Below are 23,727 nucleotides of genomic sequence, written 5' to 3' on the forward strand. Positions count from 1 at the left end.
ATTCACTTTAGTAATTTGGGCTTAGGGTCAGGTATAAACTCTATAAGACTTCCCTATCAGAGGGGGCTTTAAGAAGCAGAGAATCCAAACGACTTCTGTGAAACTCTCTTATGGAAGAATTGATGTATTTGAGAATGTAGTCAGCATTTAATGAATCCAATGCAACTATCTGGATCTCTGGCTCTATCTATTCTATATATCTCTATCAGCATTCAGGATTAAAGTGGACATGGTGTAGAAATAATTTTCTACCACCAAAATGGTGTGTGCCTCATCTTATACTGTTCCCCAACCCCAGTTCTTAAAAGGTCTCAACTAGAGATGAGCATGAGGCTGGTTTTTGTTTGTTTGTTTTTACCTCCATTATTTATATCGAATGAATTTAGTGGTCCTGTCTTCCAATCTATAAACATGCTAATAGGCTCATTTACATCACCGAAACCCTGACCAGGCTGTTACTAAGGATGAATAAATACATGTTAATGAGTCTCACATCTGATCTTTTGCTAAATCTTTTTTTTTTTGTTGCTTTTAAGGTCTCCAATGTCTGCCTCTGTTCTCAATCACATGCTATTTGAACCTTTCTGGAGAAGAAAAAAACACATCCTATTTGTATTTGTTTAGGACATATTATCTGTTCATTCCGAGTAACGTCATGCAATCATATCAGGTTAAATCCCTGTAAGGCGTAAAGATGCCAACTTTTTTTTTTTTTGTGGCTGTAACTGCTATAGAGAACATGATACCTGTTTGGAACCAGGATAGGAGATGGTGCAATCATAGTCCGAGACTGATCTGGGTCACACTTGGTTTGCTAATGTTATCACCAGCATTTTCTTTCTGCTTTAGCGTCTGGAGACGCCGATCACGCCACTCCAGGAGAACAGCAACTTATCACAAATCACATTAGTGCTAGTTCACCAGGAAGAGGAGCAGAGTGTAATTGGGCGAAATCTCATTTTGTGAACGCTTACAGACGAGGAGGTTGATCTTTGAATCTGGATGAACGTACAGACGCGTCTTGACAACTGGTTTCCTTTAATTAAAAACATTCCTTCCTCAGACATATGGATGTAATTAGAAGTAAACAAATCATTAAAGTAGTGTGCTTTGCGTGGTGAGTGGGGGTGGGTGGGTGTTGGTGTTGAGTGTAAAAACGGCAGCCAAAGTATCAACAGCGCTTTGACGTGCGAGTGGAAAAAGCAACCGTAGGGAATAAAGAGAAGGATGTCTGAGACACAGTGTTGGATTTACCTGCATCTCACCTTCTTATGTGGATCTGCATCAGTCGTTTCTCTGTAGTCAGGTGAGAGCGTAGCGCATTTTGTTGGCCGTCTCGCATCTCGTCTGGCGCTTTTCATTTACGGGTCTCGAATTAGAAAACGATTTTTTCCTTCCATTTTCTCCACCCACATTTCAGGAGCAATGTATAAATCCTCATTCATGTCAGTAGAGGATTACTATCCCTGTCCTATGCCCTATTTCCATTCATAAAGAGAGTTTCGCAATGTTTTCGCAAGGTATTACTATTGTGTCAGAATCGGCATCAGCTGAGCATTTTGTTATACGTCTGATTTTCTTGCCAGAACTGATGATGCATACAGCAGGATAAAAATATCCGAAAATGAGGGCTGTGTCTCAAATCACATACCTGTCTGGAATACAGTATCAGTAAACAAAAAATGTCGTAATGGTTTAAACAAAGGACTCGGCACTAATGCAGCATGCTGAAAAGACCTGATGATGGACGGAATTCACTGAACAAGTGAAGTGTGGAGCGATGGACTGCTGTTCCATCATGCCCCGCAGAGCCGAAAGGGGCGGGGCTTGTCCCCTACGGCGAACAATTTTCTGAAGGTTATGACTGTAAGAGCTTTTGGTTCTAAGAACAAGGCCAGATTTTCTGGCAGTACTGAGAAGACTGAAAACATGTAGCAGACATCTTTATTCAGACGCTTCATCTCAAACGTATGTCCTCATGCTAACAATACCATCAAGATAAAACTCTACTAGAGAAAAAAAAGCCTAGTCTCAACATCTTTTTTTTTAATTATTTTTTATTATACCACAGCAATTCATCAACAGTTTCTATTTAAAGAAATGGCATGTCATATGCTTTTTTTTTGAACTGTTGATGGTTGCATTTAACGTTGTTGAACATCTTAGAAGCAAGTTTCTGTTATCGCTTACATCATAGCAGCTATAGACAAACATTTTCTGCCCAGACTGACTTTTTTTTAACCTTTATGGTGTGAATAAGACTGCAGTTTTCACATTCAGGATAGAGGACTTCACACTTTCCTGTGGTGGAAAGAAGTCTGACTCTACGAAAGCTAAGACTGGAGTCTCCTTACAAGGACGCTAAATAAACATCTCCTCAAAGAAAATAAATATCTCAAAAAAATTAAAAATTACGTCACACTACAGAATTTAACAGACCAAACCCCATGAAGGAAGTAATCGTTCGAAGGAAGCAAATTCAGCGAGAAGGCTACGAACTGCGGTAAAGACAGAGGGGCTGTGATAGTGAAAGGGTTATATCACGGCTGGTTTTAAGTGAGACATGGCTCATTACCCACTGGAAGCGCCTGTGCCTCGAGCAAATGGATGTTTTCATAGCATTGTCAATGAACCTGATTGTTTTATGGATGTTTCCATCATCCATATTTCTTAAATAGAACAATCCAAAAAACATACGATTGGCAGATGCGTAAATAATGTGTTGCTCTTGGCTCCAAAGTTTTATATACTGACGTATCCCGACTCGAGCCCCATCTGACTCGAAGTCAGCCGAAACTGCAGAGACGGAATCTTTCTGCAGTATGGATTAGATTAAAATAGAGATTTGGCTGTAAGCCCTGCGAGTGAAACAGTAAATATATAGAGTATGTGTTGATTCAGCACTGGCTGTCTCTGCAGTGCGACTCGCGTTTTCTGCTGTTTTTTGCGTCAGGAGTTTGAATCTTGTGGGAGGGAAAGAAAAATCAGCACACTTCCATCCATATTCGACTTGAGAACCTGTTGACATAGTGATTAATAATCCACGTTCCAGACGTATCCGTCACGTTCAGCAGCAGCTAACCGAAGGCGCAACGCGGCCCTCGTGCTTTTATTCCGCATATGTTACGAATAGAAGACGCTCAGATTAGCCTCAAGCGTCCCTAAGCGTATGCGGGGAGAGAAGGCGATTTGCAAGTCATCAGGAACCTCCGTCCAAACCGACACACACCCCACATACGTCCTGCACGGTTCATCTGCCTAGCACAAACATGTGCAACTTTTAACTCCAATTAACACGTCTGACAAATGTGACGGCGTTATGAATGTTTTAATATCCGGCTGCCGCTCGGCGCATCTGCTCTCGGGGGGAAAAACAGGCAGCTCGCTCTTACACACCGAGAAAGAAAAACAAAACATGAAACATGGATGTAGAGAGGGGGTGGAGAGGGAGAGAGAGCAAGAGCGAGAGGGAGAGAAAGAGAGAGAGGGAGAGAGATAGAGAAGGACGAGGGGAAGAGAGAGAGAGACTGAGAGAGGATGAAGCAGATGGAGAGGGAGACAGACTGAGAAGGAAGAGGGGAAGAGAGAGAGAGAGAGAGACTGAGAGAGAATAAAGGAGACGGAGAGGGAGACAGTGAGAGAGAGTGAGAGAAAGAAAGAAGTAGAGAGAGAAAGAGAGAGAGAAAGAAGGAGAGGAAGACAGAGAGAGAGAGAGACTGCAAGAGAATGAAGGAGACAGAGGGAGACAGAGAGAGAGAAGGAAGAGGGGAAAGAGAGAGAGAGACTGAGAGAATGAAGGAGATGGAGAGGGAGACAGAGTGAGAGAGAGTGAGAGAAAGAAAGAAGTAAAGAGAGAGAGAGAAAGAGAAAGAAGGAGAGGAAGACAGAGAGAGAGAGAGAGAGAGAGACTGTGAGAGAATGAAGGAGATGGAGAGGGAGACAGAGTGAGAGAGAGTGAGAGAAAGAAAGAAAGGGACAGAGGGAGAAAGAGAGAGAGAGAGAGACTGTGAGAGAATGAAGGAGATGGAGAGGGAGACAGAGTGAGAAAGAGAGTGAGAGAAAGAAAGAAGTAAAGAGAGAGAGAGAAAGAGAAAGAAGGAGAGGAAGACAGAGAGAGAGAGAGAGAGACTGTGAGAGAATGAAGGAGATGGAGAGGGAGACAGAGTGAGAGAAAGAAAGAAAGAAAGAAAGGGACAGAGGGAGGGAGAGAGAGAGAGAGAGAGACTGTGAGAGAATGAAGGAGATGGAGAGGGAGACAGAGTGAGAGAAAGAAAGAAGTAAAGAGAGAGAGAGAAAGAGAAAGAAGGAGAGGAAGACAGAGAGAGAGAGAGAGAGAGAGACTGTGAGAGAATGAAGGAGAGGGAGACGGAGGGAGAGAGAGTGAGAGAAAGAAAGAAAGAAAGGGACAGAGGGAGAGAGAGAGAGAGAGAGACTGTGAGAGAATGAAGGAGACTGAGAGGGAGACAGAGAGAGAGAGAGAGAGAGAGAAGGAAGAGGGGAAGGAGAGAGAGAGAGAGAAGGAGAGGAAGATGGGGAGAGAGAGAGATTGAGAGAGAAAGAAGGAGACGGAGAGGGAGAGGGAGGGAGACAGAGTGAGAGAAAGAAAGAAAGAAAGGGACAGAGGGAGGGAGAGAGAGAGAGAGACTGTGAGAGAATGAAGGAGATGGAGAGGGAGACAGAGTGAGAGAGAGTGAGAGAAAGAAAGAAGTAAAGAGAGAGAGAGAAAGAGAAAGAAGGAGAGGAAGACAGAGAGAGAGAGAGAGACTGTGAGAGAATGAAGGAGATGGAGAGGGAGACAGAGTGAGAGAGAGTGAGAGAAAGAAAGAAGTAAAGAGAGAGAGAGAAAGAGAAAGAAGGAGAGGAAGACAGAGAGAGAGAGAGAGACTGTGAGAGAATGAAGGAGATGGAGAGGGAGACAGAGTGAGAGAGAGTGAGAGAAAGAAAGAAAGAAAGGGACAGAGGGAGGGAGAGAGAGAGAGAGAGAGACTGTGAGAGAATGAAGGAGATGGAGAGGGAGACAGAGTGAGAGAAAGAAAGAAGTAAAGAGAGAGAGAGAAAGAGAAAGAAGGAGAGGAAGACAGAGAGAGAGAGAGAGAGACTGTGAGAGAATGAAGGAGAGGGAGACGGAGGGAGAGAGAGTGAGAGAAAGAAAGGGAGAGAGAGGGAGACTGAGAGTGAGAAAGGGAGAGAGATGGATACTTTTATTAACTGTTCTGCTAGTAACTGAATCTTTTTTTTAGCTTAATGATGCTAATAAGTCTGCAGTTTTCACGTTATAGTGAAAGTTTCTACAGAAAATAAACATCTCCTCAAAGAAAATCTACAACAAACAAGCAAAAAACAGTAGATTAAAATAAATAAATATTTGATGAATTGAAAATTTATTTTAAAAATATTAAAAAATAAAATAAACCTATAGCAGCAAGTCAGATCTAGTCTCTGAAAAAACCACGTCCCTGGCTCCCCTGCTGTAGTGTTCAGCTGTACAGCCTAAATGTTGAAAAATGTTCACTTTCCTGTGTGTGATCCATGAGCCAAACCCAATTTAGAAGAATTCTGGCTCTGTATAAAACAAAACCCCAGTTTCAGTACAAGCAAAGCCCCGAATGACGGTGTTACTGACTACGTGTTTGATTCCAGGTCACGTGTTTTCTGGCCTGCTCTAATGCACACGTTTTGCCTTTGTGTTCAGATGCTCCAGGAAGGAAGCGTGTGAGAAATGGGAAATGCCGCAGCACTTCAGCACCGAGCTGAAGCAGTGTGTGGACATCACCGTCACCCCTGCAAACATGTCCGTGACCTCGGCTTCCACCCAGGTGATGACACGTCCTTTACTATCAATCAGTATCGCCTGTTATCCCCCACACACACACACACACACACACACACACACACACAATAACATTAACTCTTTAATAACACCAGTAAGTATATAAAAAAAAACACTTACTTTTTACTTCATCCATTTATGTTCATATATACTTTATTTAATTTCATTTAACCTTGGTACTCACATAAAATCGCGTTCTTGATCTTATCTTATTCTTAAATCGTAAAACAATAAAAGACCATAATACACATAATAAAGACATAAATTGATTACTGAAATAATTGTAAAAAAATGTTTTGTATAATTTTAAATTTGTGTAAAAAAAAAAAGATAAAAGATTTTAAAAGAGAGCAACATTTAAATTTATTTATTTGTTTTTTTAATTTTATTTATTTAGTTATTTATTTAATTGTAACAATTTAAGTACTTTGGTGGCTATGACGTTTTTCTTTCTATTTTCTTTCTTTCTTTCTTTCTTTCTTTCTTTCTTTCTTTCTTTCTTTCTTTCTTTTTTACCTTTTTTTTTAAAAAAAAATCCAGACTGGAAAGAGATCAAGATTTTTACTTCTAATTAAAAATGTATTTAAATTTATGAGTATTTAATAAAATTTATAAGCCATACCTTTGAGATCAATTTTAAAATTAGCCGCAGAAATATTTTAAAAGAATAGCGGCGTGTGCTTTACTCCTGCAGATTTCCGATGACTTATTGACTTAACGACTTTCCGCAATTTATTAGTAATTTAATTTGTTAATAGTTTCATCTAGAATTTGGATTTAGCCACACAAACCAGTTCTGTACACCCTTTTCTTTTAAAGACCCTAAACGATTCCCCTGTTCTGCTGCCAAACTCATTTTCTCTGCTTTAGCCTAAGCCAAATTCCTTTCATGACTAAGTTCAGACGATTCATCAAGCCCTTCACTTCTGTAATCTCCAAATGGATGTGAAAGAGAGGATAAAGCCTCTGATAGCAGCCTGTAGCAACCAACTGACCATCTTTTCTATATTCAGGCTCAACAGCTGAAAATGCAGTGCCAGTACAGTGACACCATACTTTGTCTTCATTTAAATGGCTGTATGTCCTGTTTTTCTTTTACAAATAAAAAAAAATTATCGTCAAAAACTAAAGCCAAAGAGGCGTCCTGGTGCAATGTCAGCATTCCAGTTCATCACAAAAGGTGGTGCATGGGATGGAGGTCTTGAGATAAAAGTAGTCTCTGATAGAACTTATTTTATTTTATTTTATTTTATTTTATTTTATTTTATTTTATTTTATTTTATTTTATTTTATTTTATTTTATTTTATTTTATTTTATTAAGCCAGTTGGTTAGGAAACATCAGATGGAGTCTAAATATTGGGCCAGGGTTTGGTTTATCATTTTAAACTATTTACCAGCAAGCATGAGTGTGATTTTTTTTTTTTTTATTTATTCATTCATTTATTTAGTTATTTTTTAATTATTATTATATTAATAAAACTAAAATTGCAGTGAAAACACATAAGGCACTATTAAAATAGTCTGAAACCACCAATAGTAATGATGAAGGTAAATCCACTGATGGATTTTTTTTTTTAGAGTTTATTCCCATCTCTTTGCTGTTATAATGAGCTCCACTCTCTCTTCTGGGAAGGCTTTCCACTAGATGTTGGAGCGTGGCTGTGGGGATTAGTGATCATTCAGCTACAAGAGCATTAATGAGATCAGACACTGATGATGTAGGAGTGAGCCCAGTTCCAGTTCATCCCATAGGTATTTAGTGGGGTTGAGTCAGAGTCAGGGCTCTGTGCAGGAGACCACTCTAACCTTCACCTCCACCCCATGTCTTCATGGAGCTCAGGGGCTTTGTGCACACAGGCTTAGTTCTTAAAGGGAAAGTGTAAAGCTACAGTTCAACTTTGTGGCATCAGTTTGGAGAAGCACGTGGGTGTCCACATACTTTTGACCATATAATCAGAAAAGCACAGTAGTTAAGTAGCTCGTGGTGTATCTGTGTATCTTTCAGTTCCAGAAAGCAGAGTATTACAAGATTTCTGCCAACAGAATAATACTGACCATTCCATTTTTCACTGAATAATTCAATCCATCAATAAAGTTCAAAGTCACATGATGGACAAGGCCAAATTTCTCGAATCCAAAGCCAAAGCAAATATGCTTTAGGAGCCAGATGCTTAGCAGGCCAAATTCAGTATCCGGAGGTCAGGACAAGGAAAGGTTGCCAGATGCCAAAATAAAGGTGCTACACCTGTGACAGGATGACTAATTAGATTTAGTTTAACTAGTTAAAGTACTGATACAGACTACTAGCATCTTACTATTACTGATTTTAGCTGATTATTACTATTAATAAAGTGGATTATCCAAATAATAAGTTAGTTTCTGTTATGACTTGCATCAGAGGAGCTAGAAACAGTGTTATTTATTCATTCATTCATTCATTCATTCTGTTTTGAAGTTAATAAGACCAAAAAATGTATAACACCCCCCCCAAATAAAACCCATGAATTATTGTTATTATTATTAATATTGCTATTATTATTGTTATCATTATTACTACTACTACTATTATTTATTTATTTATTTATTTTATTTTTTATGCTGCTTTGAAGTTAATGAGACCAAAAATATTTATAGAAAAAAAACTTAAATTATTGTTATCATTATTACTAGTACTACTATAATTATTTTTTAATGAATTAAAATTTTTTTTTTTTATTATTAGTGAAGATTAATTAAATCTGTGATATCCATACAGCTAATAATAAGATTAATTCTACTAACTTTCAAAGGCAAACCAGGAACGAATTAATGAACTAATAGGAGATACTTCTGACACTGGAGACTCATTCTGAGGACCAGATGAAATTAAATAAATAAATAAATAAATAAAGTGACGGAAATGATCTCAACTGAACAATATCAACATTTACAAACGTTTGGCAATAAATGAGAAGATATTAGATGAAGTGAATGAATATAAAGCTGTGATGGGAATCAGAGCCAGAGTGTCCGTCAGAGCTGCTGGAATAAAGTAGAGTTTATCAGCAGGTTTTCTACCAATCAGAGACGAGCATTTAACAACAGAGCTGAATAAAATGTAATGGCCTTTAACACACTGAGACACATGAGCAAAAAGTACAGTGTGTGAGTGTGTGTTGATCTGTGATTGAGTGTGTTCAGCTGTGTCTGAGTGTGTATGTGTTTGTATCTGTGTGTTTGTGTGTGAATGTGTTTCTTTGTATGAATGTGTGTGTGTTTGTCTGTGTGTGTGTGTGTTTGTGTGTGATATTGTGTCTGTGTGAGTCTGCTTTGTTTGTGTGTCTGTAAGTATGTGTGTTTTGTGTCTGTGTGTTTGTGAGTGTGTGTTTTTTGTGTTTGAGTGTGTGTTTGTCTTTGTGTGAGTGTGTGTCCTTTGTGTTTGTTTGTGAGAGTGTGTTTGTCAGTGTCTGTAAGTATGTTTGTGGGTGTGTTTTTTTGTGTTTGTGTGTTTGTCTGTGAGTGTGTGTTCATCAGTGTGTGTGTTTGTGTGAGTGTGTTTTTTTTTTGTGTCTGTGTTGTGTGTGTGTGTGTGTGAGTGTTTGTCTGTGTTGTTTTTTTAAAATAAATATATATGTAGATCTTCGGCTTATGAATCAAACGGAGTTATAGGCTTTGACTGTGCATGTTATTATCCGGAGCTCATGGCTGCATGGATATTACTTTAATAATGCCTGTTTAAGTGAAGCTATCAGATGAAATTGTAGAGATGCGCGACTGCACGACTGCCAAAGATGCAGCATCACACTTTGATGGAAGACTCTTCTGTCCAGATTCAGCAGTGTTTTTACTTACAGTGAGTCAAGCTGTGCTTCACTATTACACCTCATGTGAATCTCTCTCTCTCTCTCTCTCTCTCTCTCTCTGTGTGTGTGTGTGTGTTTGCTCGCCGCTCTCCAGCTGATTGTGAAGGTGGCGCATGTGCCGAACCTCTCTGCAGGCGTGACGTGTGTGTTCGAGGACCTGAGCGAGAGCCCCGGAGAGGTGCTGCCTAAAGGACAGATCCTGTGCATGTCCCCGTCTCTGCGGGACGTCCCCACACTCACACACGGATACGGTGAGACACGCCCACACACCGGCGCACGCAGCATCAGCACCGCTCACACACACTTTTTAGGACTAGCAAACTGCCTCTCGGATTTTTTCCGTCTACGTAAAACTTTTTATGGTAGAATTGAGGTGGAAGAGGAAGTAGACGTCGTAGCGGCCGTGAGATTTAGATCACATAAAGCACATTCTCACAGCCTCTTTAAAAAAAACTGTCACTGTCATAACACTTTCACACACTTCTGTATTTCTGAGAAGGCAGATTGAAATTGATAGAAAAGATAATTAAACAAATTAATTTATTAAATCTACCAAATAACAGATTCTTGCACAGGTTTGGGGGGGAAAATAAATAAATAATTTTTTTAATCTAAGATGTAAAGATTTCTTCAGGGGGAAAGAGTGTAAATACTATTATTTTTATTTTTTTTAAATTATCATTATTTTCTAAGTAGTATAGATTTCAGTACACTTGCTCTTTCAGAACAAAAGTATATACTCTTTCTTCACAATAAATAAATTTTTTTGTAAAAAAAAAAAAAAAAAAGGTAAGATGTAAAATATTGTCAGGGTAAAAATTGTAATGTAAATATTATTATTTTTATTTTTTTTAAATGTATTTATGTATTTATTTTAAGTAGTATAGATTTCAGTGCGCTTGGTCTTTCGATACAAAAGATTAAATAAAAATTAAAAAAAAAAAAAAAAAATTAAAAATTTCTCCAGGGGATAAAGTGTAAATATTATTATATATTTTTTTTTTTAATTCATTTTTTTAGTAGTATAGATTTCAGTACACTTGCTCTTTCAATAAAAAAAAGTATATACTCTTTCTTCACAAAAAATAAATAAATAAATAATGCGCAGGCGAATTGGGATGCAGGACAAAGGCAACTTTTTTGACTTTGTCTAGATGACCTTTGACCTGACAAGCTTTTGTCTTGTAAGCCGATAGAAAATAAGTACGCTTTCTGTTTCCCAGGTTTATTTTTATTTTTTTATCATTCAGTTTTCTTTTCTCTCTCTTTCCTGTCAGTGATGTCAGCACCTCAGATAATATTTCATTTTTAAAACCTTTCATTTGTCCATGATGCATTTAGTGACCTTTAAGAACTGAATATAGAAAGTCTGTGAAGTTCTTAAACATATATGAAAGAAGACTTGAATAGGTCTAGATTTTCTTTTTTAACTGGAATCACGAGTAGAACTCGCGTGAACACCACCACAAAGCCTTCTATGAGCTCCGAGTTTCCGTCCTGTGGGCGTGTCTGTAAAAATCATAGCAGATTGAATGGAAGCAAATCTTTATCCCAGAAGCTGATTTCAGCTTTTTTTAAATTTACACACTAATTACCTGCACAAAATATGACAACATTGCTCAGTTATACAATATAATGTATAGCGATAAAGTTTGGTCACAAACATTGTGCTGTATTTCTTTGTAGTTCCTTAAAAGAATTTTCACTTCCGTGTCGCTCCAATCAAAGTGACTAGAACGCACCAAATCTCGTAATTACGACTTGTAAATCTAAACTTCCCAGTAGGACTTGAACACACAGATAGAGCCATAATTAGTCTATCATCCGCAAGTGCGGCCTCATTTTTATCGCTCATGCTCTAGACTCCGCCCTCTCTTCACAGGCCACGCCCCCTGACTCCACACTCAAATAAGCACTTGTTACATCTACATTCAATTCCATTTCAATTCAGTTCTATTCGTATAGCACTTTAAACAATTGTCTCAAAGCAGCTTTACATAACACGAGATATAGTAGAAAAGGTTTAATTTAAAGATTGATATTAGATTTATTAGATGATTAAATTTATTTGTATTTATGCCTTTTTATCCCATTGAGCAGAAGAGCATCTGAACGTTCAGAATAAAGGATCTTAAGTCCATGCTAGGTTCCTTTTCTGTAGAATAAAAAATAAAACAATGTGAGCTGCAGAGTTTACAGAAACTAGCCCGATTTCCGATCATTTTATTCAATATTGTTTATATTATTTAATTTTTGTTTAGGTTACATTTTTTCATATTTATTTAATGTAATCATTTTAATAATATTTTTAAAAATGTATTTTCTTTTATTCATATTTTAACTGACCGTTGGGTCTCTGTATCTTGAGCATCTTGCTTTTTTTCTAAATCTAAACAACAATAAGCAGTTTTTACGAGCTTCCTATGAAGCTTTAAGATGCACCTATGTTGCCATGTGTTGATGTCAGAAATCCGAGTCACGTTTTCCCAGGTAAACGACATCCGATCGGATCAGAAGGGAAAATATCGGATCCGATCTAATCTTTCAGAGGAACCTGGTTCGAAATCTTTGGCGAATTTTGTTTCCTAATGTGACGTTCATATTTACTGCATTAGTTAAAAATCATTCTGGAAAGGTGCATAAATGATAGACACACACACACACAAACATCAACATCATCCAGCAGTAACATACTGTAGCATTCCGCTTTATCCGTTTTAATCCGAATTGTGAATGGAAAAGTAAATGAGGCCTGCGTGCATCATTTCACAAGCAGGAAAATGCAGTCATTAGTGGAAGGAGAGAAACTAAAACAAGCCTCCACACACACACACACACACACACACACACACGCACGCACACAGTCACCACTGAAGAATTCTGTTGTCTTACTTGTGTTCGTTACTGACTCCAGCCCAGAGAGCTAGCTAAAGAGTTCGGGTTCCTTCAGGAACAGCAGCAGTAATGAAGCAGAGATGGAAAAAAATATTCCCTGATTGTTGGTTTACTTTGCGAGATATTTACAGACCGGCCTCGTTAGCAGTTTGTCAGTAGACAAACCGGAGAGCCGAGTCACCTACGGTGTTAAATTACTCTCACGTTTACCATCTAGATGCAACACAAACACACACTCTCTACAGGCGCTAACTTAAACATTGCTAACTTAAGTGTGAATGTTACTTTTAAGGCATAATCAGGGAAATAAGAAGATCAGAGACCGCTGTTTATTTAATTTCATTATAGATAGATAGATAGATAGATAGATAGATAGATAGATAGATAGATAGATAGATAGATAGATAGATAGATAGATAGATAGATAGATAGATAGATAGATAGATAATTTGTGTTTGCATCTTTGTTATAAAAGTTTGGACAAAAAAACATTACTACTGACCTGTGGTCATTTATCTAAACCTAATATTTCCATTAAAGACAATCACGGCATGGAAATCCAAATGGAAATATTATGTCAATTATGGTGATGTGAAGCACACACACACACACACACACACACACACACACACACGAAAGTATAATTGGAAGACCAAAAAATGTGGTCATTAGTGGGAAGCTGAGGGCCGGCGTGTTCAGAAATGGAAGTGCATTTCGCAGGCAGAAGGAGGAAGTGGATAAATGCGTCCGCAATCAAACGTATTAGAGATGCTTTAAACGTCCGAGCAGGTAGGAGGATAATTACAGTGGCCCTGCTGCTTACAGCTCCAACTCCTCATTTCCTCTTCTAATTAATCACGCTGACCTCTCTTCTCTTCTCTTCTCTTCTCTTCTCTTCTCTTCTCTTCTCTTCTCTTCTCTTCTATATTCTCTTCCTTTCTCCTTTCATCTCTTCTCTTCTCTTCTCTTTTCTTCTCTCCTCTCCTCTCCTCTCCTCTCTTCTCCTCTCCTCTCCTCTCCTCTCCTCTCCTCACAGGTGATAAACGAGTGGTCAGACTTTCCCTCAAGTCGAAAGAGACCGGACTCAAATTCATCACCACCGACTTCGTCTTCTATAACTGCAGCGTCCTACAATCGTAAGTATCCTTCCTTCATTTTATTTGTTTTTTTTTTGACTAGACGTCTGTATACTTTATTGAACTCTACTATAAACTACATATATTTTTGTCAAGCTAAACGGAAGTAACGTCCTAGCGTTTAAGTAAAAAGGAAGAAAAATGATCAAGTAAACAAACACAAAACACTGACTCGAAGCTTTGCTCACGATTTACGTTCCTCATCCTGTCTACAGTTAATTCCCGTATTATGAAAAAAACCCCTAAAACCTTAGTTTTATCTCCTTTCCCCCTTCTCTTCTCTTCTCTTCTCTTCTCTTCTCTTCTCTTCTCTTCTCTTCTCTTCTCTTCTCTTCTCTCTCCTCCCCTTCTTCCTCTTCCTGTTCCTATTCCTCCCTTCCCCTCCCCTCTCCTTTCCTATTCTCCTTCAATTCCCCATTTTGAACCAATAAATAGAGTAATATGAACACACACAAAACGCCGACTTGAACCGTTGCTCACGATCTACGTTTCCTCACCTTCCTCACTTTCCTTTGCATCCTGCTTTATAAAATAAAACCTTAGAACAACAGAGTTTCCGTTTGTCCAGTCACCCACAGCCTCTCATTAAATGTGTATTATGACACCATAAGTAAAAATAAAGCTTGGAAGGAATTAGCAGCGATCAATCTTGCCTCTTGTGAGTCTTCGTAGCTTGCCTAGTACTAGCTAGTTAGCTTGTTTTGCTAGTCTGGCACCAAGCCTAGCACATAGAATAATTTTCTTTGTGTATAAATTATACAGCTGGATATAGGCTATGCTTTTTCAGCTACTTGTTTTCCTCATCAGGATGTAAACCACTCTACATACTTGAGAGACATGCTAGAATTTTGTTTGTTATCGTGAATGAATTTTGATCTTCGCAGATAGAAAGCTTAGAGGTGAAAAAGTAAATAAAAACATTTTGTTTTTGGTTTTTTTTTTTTAATATGTTTTTCATTCCTTAAAATAGAAGCAAGAAAGCATGTTATTCGAATACTGCGTTGTTGTTTTTTTGCCATTATTTCTGCTAATATATTCTTTCAGGGTTTGCTGGAGTTCACTTTCATTCTCAGAGTCTCAAATAACAGGAGAGAAAATCTCATTGTTGGAATAAGTGCAACTTTTCAACAGCAGAGAAAAAAAAGTATTTTTGTTTTTTTTGTTTTTTTTTTGTTTTTATTGTTTGCGCTAATTGCTGTGTTCTGAAACTTCACCATTCGTGTGGGTTTTTCTTTTTATTCTTTTTTCCTTTTTTCCTTTTTTACATTTTTTTTCTATTTAGCTCTCAGGAGTTTCTAAAATGCCTAAAGGCCCAGAAAAGAAGAGTCGACGTTCAGTTTAAAAATATACACACAGAATCAAACGATGATACTAAAAATTGCCTGGGTGTCTAAATAGCGACAAACTCGAATTCGCTGACTTCCTGCGTGGGGTCAGAAAAGTTGCTTTGCGTACTTTTTGGTTTGCGTGATTAATTTCTAATCAGTTTGGCTTATTTTTTTTATTTTTTAGAAATAGATCCAACTCCTCAGGTTGAATTGATGCCTAATCAAAGAGTCTAACATTATAACATTATAGGCAGCAAAAGGGCGGAGTTTCTGGGGTATTGGGGAGGGGGTTAGAAGGGGTGGGAGGGTATCATGGGTGGCAAGAAGGCGGTTGTGGCAAAAAAAAAAAAAAAAAAAATCACCAGAACTAGCAACCTTCCAATATTTATACCATGATCAACTGGTATAATGTAGAAGTCTTTTATTTTGTAAAATTACTGACGTTTCGAATCGGTTGTGTTCGTGTGAGTAAATTGGATAAAAAACTCAATTTGTTGTACAGATTTATTGGACATGCTTAGGACATTTTATCAAATTTATCAAATTGTAAAAAGTAAAAGTACCAAAGATATACCAATGTTTTATTTCATTTATTTAGTAAATTTTTAAATAATTAAAAAAAATATTGGGAAGCAACCTATTCACGCTTCAAACCAAATCTACATTCACATGAGAATAGCATTTTTATATTTTTATTTATTTATTTTTAAAATAATTTTAAATAAATTTTTTTTTTTTATATATATATATATTTTTTAAATTATTAACCAAAAATTAAACAACATTTTTGAGTATTTTGCTGTAAAAACACTGACTTCACAGGTTTATCATGTAATCATGTACTATTATTATTAGGGCCCAGAGGCCTTGCACCGTAGGTGCGGAAGCCCTATTGTTTTCGTTAGAATTTTTTATATATATATAAAAGACATTGATACAACCACCACCAAACCCAGGCTAATATGATCTCAAGACATTGATAATGCAAAATTGATGAGGGATTTTTGATATCTCAAACGGTTCAGCCGTGAGGAGCCCTTAAACTTATGGCGAATAAAACGAAACAGGAAGTGGCTAATAACTTCGGTGTACATTAAGTGATCTACATGAAACCTGAGGATCATGTAAAGCACTGAAAGCTGATCACAAAGATATGACAACTGTGAGTCTCGGTCATAGCGCCACCAACTGGCAGCAGGAAGTGTCACTTTTTGAAATCTCTAATATTTTGTACCTTGCTTTCACCTGATTTGGTTCAAAATCAGTCAGAATAATATGAAGACATGGCTGATGTGAAACTGTGAAGGAATTTTTTGATACCTTGAATTGTGTTACTATGGCGACGATTTACATGAGAACATAATAGAAGAAAATGAATCTTCTCATATCTTACGAGTGGAAAGGCCTAATGTTCCAAAATATTTTCCATAGAGAGTGTAAATGGGTATGAGAAAGTCCAGTGTGGCTGGTCCCCGGGTGTGGCACAGGGCTGTCACAGCGCCCCCTGGAACTTTGTCAGAAATATAGCTGCACAGCTCATATTCACTTGCACATATATGCATGAGACACGGTATACATTTAGATCTCATTGAGCTAAATGACGTTCATCCACCTGTTATGGGATCTGCTTAACAGGAAGTCAGTTATTTTGGGATGTTTGACAAATGCACCCAGTGGAATTTGGTATACTCCTCCTAGGGGATTTGTATGATTTTGACCAAACAGGGTCCAATATGATCTGAAGACATTGAGGATCTAAAGTTGATGAGGGATTTTTGATATCTCAAACGGTTCAGCTGTGAGGAGCCCTTAAACTTATGGCGAATAAAAGGAAACAGGAAGTGGCTAATAACTTCGGTGGATTTCGGTGATGTACATCAAACCTCAATTTTATGTTAAGAGAAAAAAGCTGATCACACGTACATGACTACTGTGAATCTCAGTAATAGCGCCACCAACTGGCAGCAGGAAGTGTGTCACTTTTAGAAATCTAATGTTTTGTCCCTTTCTTTCATCTGATTTGGTTGAAAATCAGTCAGAATAATAGCAAGACCTGGCTGATGTGAAACTGTGAAGGAATTTGTGATATTGTGAAGGATGTTGCTATGGTGAGGACATGATAGAAGAAAATTAATGTTCTTATATCTTAACAGTGGAAAGTCCTAATGTTTCAAAACATTTTACATAGAAAGAACAACTGGTTGTGAATAAGTTTGCCTAGTTTCATGACTTTGTGATGCTCAAACGGCTCACAACAAAATTTACATTTATCAGTCCATTGACTAGACATGGTTTTGGCCTGACTCATGCAGTACTAGACTATGTCCACTAGAGGCTCTTTCCCCTTTATTTTTTATATTTTTAAATATGGCTTCATGTTCACAATTTATATACACAGAGTCAGCCAAAAAATGTATATACACTTCAGGAAAAGAAAAAGTAGACAGTTTTTCCTGGGTGACTCTCTCTCTATATATAAACTGATATAGTAATATAGTTTAGAGGGAGAGTCATTGTCCCTTTTGACATCACTGGACATTACGAGCTGTTTCATTACACCCAAACTGGCACTTTTGCCCTTATATAGCTTAGATGGAGAGGCAGTTTTCTTGTTGCCATCAGTGGACATTGCTGTGATCACTTTCATTAGACCCAAATTGTCACTCTTGTCCTTTTGGTATTTCCCCTTTAAATGCATGTACCCACTGTGCCCACTGTGTCTGGTGCGCCTGGGCGGCGATGGCACCGTTGCTGGGGCCCGATCATCGTTGCTTGCAACTATATTTATTATTATTATTATTATTATTATTGTTGTTGTTATTATTGTTATTATTATTAATTTACTGTATTAGTGCATTAAAGCAGCAACAAAACCTCATAAGCCATTCACAATCACACAAGAGCTTCATTTGCATATAATTTGCATACCGTAATGTGATTGGCTCATGGTGATTATGTTTATCCAGTTCATTTGGGTGTGACTTTGGTCATTTATTGCATCATAAAAGCAACTGGAAAGTGGATTTCATTTTTAGATTTTTTTTGGACAATTTGGTCATCTTCCAGAATTACAGTCATTTGACGACAGTGTGGTGTTTTGCGTTCGCTTGCTTGTACGTCATTCGGATGTAAATCCAGAGATGGGCTCAGAGGCCGCAGTTTCACGCACTCGGTTTAGGGAGGATATCAAGCGCCACTTAACTGGCAAATTACACCCTGCTAGTGCTCTCATCCCCTGCTCAAGAAATCCAGCCCTGCCACTGACACTCTGGAAAAGGTCCTGCCTCACTGCGGACTGTCATCAAATGAGAGTAATTGGCTCAGAGGTGTGAGTGGAGACTGGTTAAATTGGAGTGCGCTCCAGTCTCATGCTGCTAGCCCTAATATCCGTGCCCGGCCCGGGCAGGTCGGCGTGAAATAGAAGCCGGGATTGGCTGACGAGCAGCGAGCCGCTCCGTGTGAAGGAGAGAGAGAGCCCCGAGGTGTAGTGTCCACACACACTCCTGTATGAATGAAAAAGGCTCAGCCTTGATCCATACACACACTTGTGAAAGAATGGAGAGCTGTGAGCGTGCCTCGAGGCTTTGGAAACCTGCAGACTCTGGAACCCTGGTGATATTTTGGGAGAAGTTGGGCAGAAAGGAAATGGCAGAAATTCAAGGAAAAATCTTTTACCTGCTTGGATGGAAAAATTGGCTTATTGATGGGGCGGTGAAGTGGGGTTCCGAAATTCCTCTTTTAATTAAGTGGGATGTCTCGAGTGTTTGGTCCAGCTTCTTCATGACTATGAATTTTGGACTTGAGATGCTATGGGGTGTGTGTGTGTGTGTTTGCGTGTCTGTGTGTATCTGTGTGTTGTTTGCGTGTCTGTGTGTGTGTGTCTCTGTGTGTTGTTTACGTGTCTGCGTGTGTATCTCTGTGTGTGTTTGCGTGTCCCAGTGTTTGTGTGTGCATGCTAGGCACGTGTTTGTGTGTGTGCATGCTAGGAAAGTGTGTGCATCACTGTGTGTGTGTGTATGGTTGGGAAGTGTGTGTGTATTTATTAGATCCTTTCACCTACCACATGCCTAATCAGAACCTGTTTCATGCTTTTTTGCCTCCACAAAACAGAAAAACAAGGTGTTTAAATAATAAAAAGAAACAATTTGGCCTGGATAATTGTGATAAATAATTGTGCCTGTTAATACTGAGCAAAATAATGGTGTTTATCCTGGACATAGCTGTTATCATACAGACCTCACTGTGCGTAAATAAGAAGCTTTTTATTAAAAATATTATTTTGGATAGTGTTGAAGAGAGATAAGCTGCGATGACACCACAACCCTGCGAAGTGTCGAACCAAGAATCTGTGACATCAGGAGTGTTTGGAAGGACGGGGCAGGGCGGGGGTGCAAGAGGGTGTAGGGGAGGGGGTATATGGGGTGTGGGGCATGGTATGGTATGAGAGGGTGGTTTTAAGTGTTTGGAATCATTTCATCGCTATGGCAACAACTCGATGTATTTCAAATGTTGTCATGAAGATGAGACATGCCGGGGTTGATGAGTGTAATTTATTCAAATTAAGCAAAAATATATCAAAGAACAATTTTTATTGGCAGCAAACTGAATGGAAGCCGCGCAAAAGATTATCTGATGTGACATTGTCTGTGAGATAAATCTGGAGGTATTGTGTGTGGCCATGCATTGAAGTGTATATATATTTATATGATAATGTATCGAACAAGCATTCATTATTTCCACACATCATCTAATCTTTCCAATCTATAAGTCTCTGTGTTAGTTGTTACCATGGAAACCTATTTACATTACAACTAACACATTCATTTGAATTGCAGCCAGAATTCTGCTGTCTTCGATTAATTAATCAACACCTTCAGCGATCTGAATCCAGAATTTCTCAGTACCACGCTGTAATTGAGTCGGATATAATTCACTGGTTTTGGTCGTGTACCATTTCATGGTGGGATTCTTTTAAGGAGACGTTCAATCGTGGATCGGTTTTGCTCCGAAACAGCACCGTGTTACTGGAAATGAGAGATTGGCGTTTTTTTGTTGTTGTTTTTAAAGATTTGGACAGGAGCTCGTGTTTGATCTGTGTGTGTGAGTGTTCGTTTGGACAGGACGTTGTATGGACGCTCTGTGATTCAGTGCAGTGGGTGGAAAAGCAGCTGCTAATCCCCGAGGCCAGAACCTCCCGATCATTTCAGTCTTCCGTCAGCGTGCTGTTCCGCCATTGAGCAGAGCCGAGTACATCACTTAACACAGCGAGCAAGCACAATCGCACATTGTGAACGGAGCTTTTGTTTTGGTTTGTTTTTTGGTTTTTTGTTCCCCAACCTATTTAAAGTGCTCCGTTTGCGATTAGCATCAGAACGGCCGGGAGATGTGAATGCACTTCTGAAAACAGAGAGGGGGGGGGGACGAGGGAAAATTTCGGAAGGTTTTTTAGACAAAAAACAAAAAAACAATCTGCTCCAGGTTGAAATTATGCAGGATGCAGGTTGTATTTTGGAGTATGAAATTGGCTTGTGTACTGACACAAATACACACACACACACATGCATGCAGGTGTGCACAATAATCAATTCTTTGCCGTGTGTGTGTGAGTGTAAGAGTGTGAGGAAGCACAACCGATGGTACATGAAGATCCACACATTCACGTTACACACAACAATCACTTTTCCCGTCTGCCTGTGCTGAATCGGGCTCACGTGGATCCGACAAGCCGGGCTCGCCTGTTGCCATGGTAACGCGGCTCCGGAGCGGAGCAAGGCCCTTCTACCTTTTTATTTTTTATTTTTTGCCAGCGCTGATCCTGTGCCAGATTTCCTCCTCTCACGAAAGCCCTGTGGGAGTGCTTAAACGCCGGCCTCCATCTTTATTTCCCACAATCCTTCACCCGCAAAACATCCCTCCTCCTCCCCCCCCAGGGCCTTAATGACCACCTGAGAAAAGGAAAGTGGGATGCGTTTGAGTTTGGAGGAGTTGGGTACTTGATTGATGGACGGTATTCTTGTGCAAAGCATCATTTGAAGCATTTCCATGTGGAAGCTATAGTGCGCTTAAGGAGAGTAGCGTTACGAAATCTCTTATGTAAACCTTTGAAAAAAGCAAAAGAAAAATCTTTTTTTTTTCTCTCTCTCTGTCTCTTTCATCCTCCCAAGCATCTGTTTGTGAGGATTGCTTCTCAGTTTTTGGCTCACAGCGTGCATTCATTAACCAGCGTGTACTTCGGGACATCAGCGCTCAACCTAGATTTGGAAGCGACTGTGGAAACATGGGAGGCCACGAAATGCACATTATTTTAGTTGCAATTAGCCCTTATTGAGATTTCTCTACAAGCTTATGGATATCATTATGTTAGAGCAGGTGGTGAAGATTTATTAGTCTCAACACTGAATCGATACAAAGGTATTTAGCAGTCTGATGCAATTCTTTAAAAAATAGACTAATTTAGAAATTCCCACATCAATGTAAATGATGGTGAAGAAGGTTCCGTCTCTGTGAAGGAGACGTGACCTCATTACATCTCAGGGAAATCGCTGTGGCTTTTGTGCCTCACAGTCTCAATAAAGGAGACGATAGTATGTGGACGTCACACCCAGGCTGGCTACAAAGATGGACACACACACACACACAGTTGTATGGAATGTCTTCTTATGGTGTAGCATTACAATTTCCCTTCACTGAACCCAGAGGGCTTACATCTGTTCAAGCATGACAAACCCCTGTGCACAAAGCAAGATCCAGAAAGACATGGTTTGCTGAGGTTAGCGTGGAAGAACTCAAGTGGCCCGGAGAGAGCCCTGATCTCAACCTCATTAAACGCCATTGGGATGAATCGGAGCGCTGACTGCACCCCAGGCTTTTTTGCTCAACATCAGTGCCTGACCTTACTAGTGCTCTTGTGTCTGAATGAATGTAAATCCCTGCAAGCACGCTCCAAACTCTAATGGAAACCCTTCCCAAACAAAAGCCTTCTCAGTCGAAAGCCTTCCAGGTAAGTGGAGGTTAAGAGCAAATCTTGAATTGAATCTGTTATGGGATGTTCCAGATGTTCAGCAAGCACATATGGGTGTGGTTAGTCGGGTGTCCACGTACTTTTGGTCTTATAGTGCGGCCTCTTTGCGTATCCGTGCTAGTGAAGAAGGTATGGCCTTTGTGCCTGTCAGTGACGGTGAAAGAGTCATGATCTTGGTGCATGTCAGGTTCAGTGGAGGAGGAGTGACCTCAGCGCCTGTCAGGTTCAGTGGAGGAGGCATGACCTCGGCGCCTGTCAAGTTCAGCAGAGGAGGAGTGACCTTGGTGCCTGTCAAGTTCAAGTGTGGCCTCTGGGACAGTCCAGCCAAGTTAACACAAGGCATTGGATCAGATTTGTTTTGCATTTTATATCTTGATAAATAACTCTGCCTGGCTTAGGGCACAGTTGACATTAGATCATAGCACCGTGTCAGCTCACATTAGCTCATCCAGCACTCTGACCCTCAAGGATGTAGAAGCATTGTGGAACATAAGCACTGCCATTTTCTTTGACAGTCAAGGCCACAACCATACATATCCACCTTGACACAATGAACCCACACACCCACCTTTAACCAATTAGCCAGTTTTCCAAAACAGGCTTTTCCTGTGTGGTTTTCTAAGAGCGTGTGTCACTATTTGCCCACACTCCCTTCTCGCCTTTCCTCTGCCTATATTAAGACTGAGTGAATTGATGTGGGTTTAAAACCCTGACACAGCATCTTTCATCCAGACCCTGCATATTCCAGCAGTCTTTACTGCACATACAGACTGCAGCTTTCCCCTCTTGCCTCATTTAACAATGCGACTCCTGTATCCTGAGTATAATGCAAGCCTCGGCAGCGCATTCATTTCGAAAAGTGAGGACAGCACCGGCGTCCAGATACGGGCTCTGCAACATTAGCTCGGCCTGTCATAATCCAGGCATTATTTCGCGCCTGAGCAATCCTTCTGCCAGAGATATTGTGTTTGCCACCCATCATTGTGGGGGTAGAGTAATACTCTGTAATTCTGTAAAGAGCACGAGGCAGGCTCAATCTCACTGCAACCGTCTCAAACATCTCCGAGAGCAATGGAGGCGTTTTTTAGACCAGCAGAGTGCTATTAGGAAAGAGAGAGAAAGCACACGAGAGGCAGAGAGATACATTATTCTGAGCAGTGCAGCTCCAGGGTGTAATGTGCTCAGACTGCTGAGAGCCTTCTGAGGGGGATTTTTGAAGCACATCCCTGGAGGGAAAGATATGATTAGTATGGGACTAAGTGTACACTCCCCATACGAGCACCAAGTGCATGCTCCCAGTGCTTACTCCCATTACAGAGTCCAAGTGCCATCTCCACACGCCTTCACAAAAATGGTGTCCCTATATAGTATCCTCTGTGCTTGGTCTCTATATGGCCCGAGTATGTGTTACTCCCTATACATTTTTATATACAAATTGTTCTCAAGTAGACTTGTACAAGTGCGTTCTCCTCATAAACTCACCAGCTATATGCTCATAAGGTAAATCTCGAAGGTTCTTAGCATAGGTAAGGGTTTTACTGCTTCCTAAAGGAGTTCTGCTTGCAGCCTTCTTCGGGAATCTTTGATTGTAGTGTCATGCATAGAATCTCTAAGACTAGCCTCAGAGGGGAAAACCTTCCTCCCGACAGTTTTCATATACTTCATTCAAAGAC

The 23,727-nt window shown here is 39.5% G+C and overlaps 1 protein-coding gene across 1 annotated transcript in view; it reads left to right on the forward strand.

Annotated features, from left to right (window-relative positions):
* The window catches only part of plxna3 (plexin A3), a 200,635-nt gene that overhangs the window by 100,387 nt on the left and 76,521 nt on the right, over nt 1–23,727 (forward strand). Inside the window, exons 6-8 of the mRNA XM_058389372.1 lie at nt 5,693–5,816; nt 9,769–9,925; nt 13,606–13,705. Coding sequence (XP_058245355.1) covers nt 5,693–5,816; nt 9,769–9,925; nt 13,606–13,705 — 381 coding nt within the window. The remainder of the gene's footprint in view (nt 1–5,692; nt 5,817–9,768; nt 9,926–13,605; nt 13,706–23,727) is intronic.

Source organism: Hemibagrus wyckioides, linkage group LG05 (genome assembly GCF_019097595.1).
Source record: "Hemibagrus wyckioides isolate EC202008001 linkage group LG05, SWU_Hwy_1.0, whole genome shotgun sequence".
Taxonomy (NCBI): Eukaryota; Metazoa; Chordata; class Actinopteri; order Siluriformes; family Bagridae; genus Hemibagrus; species Hemibagrus wyckioides.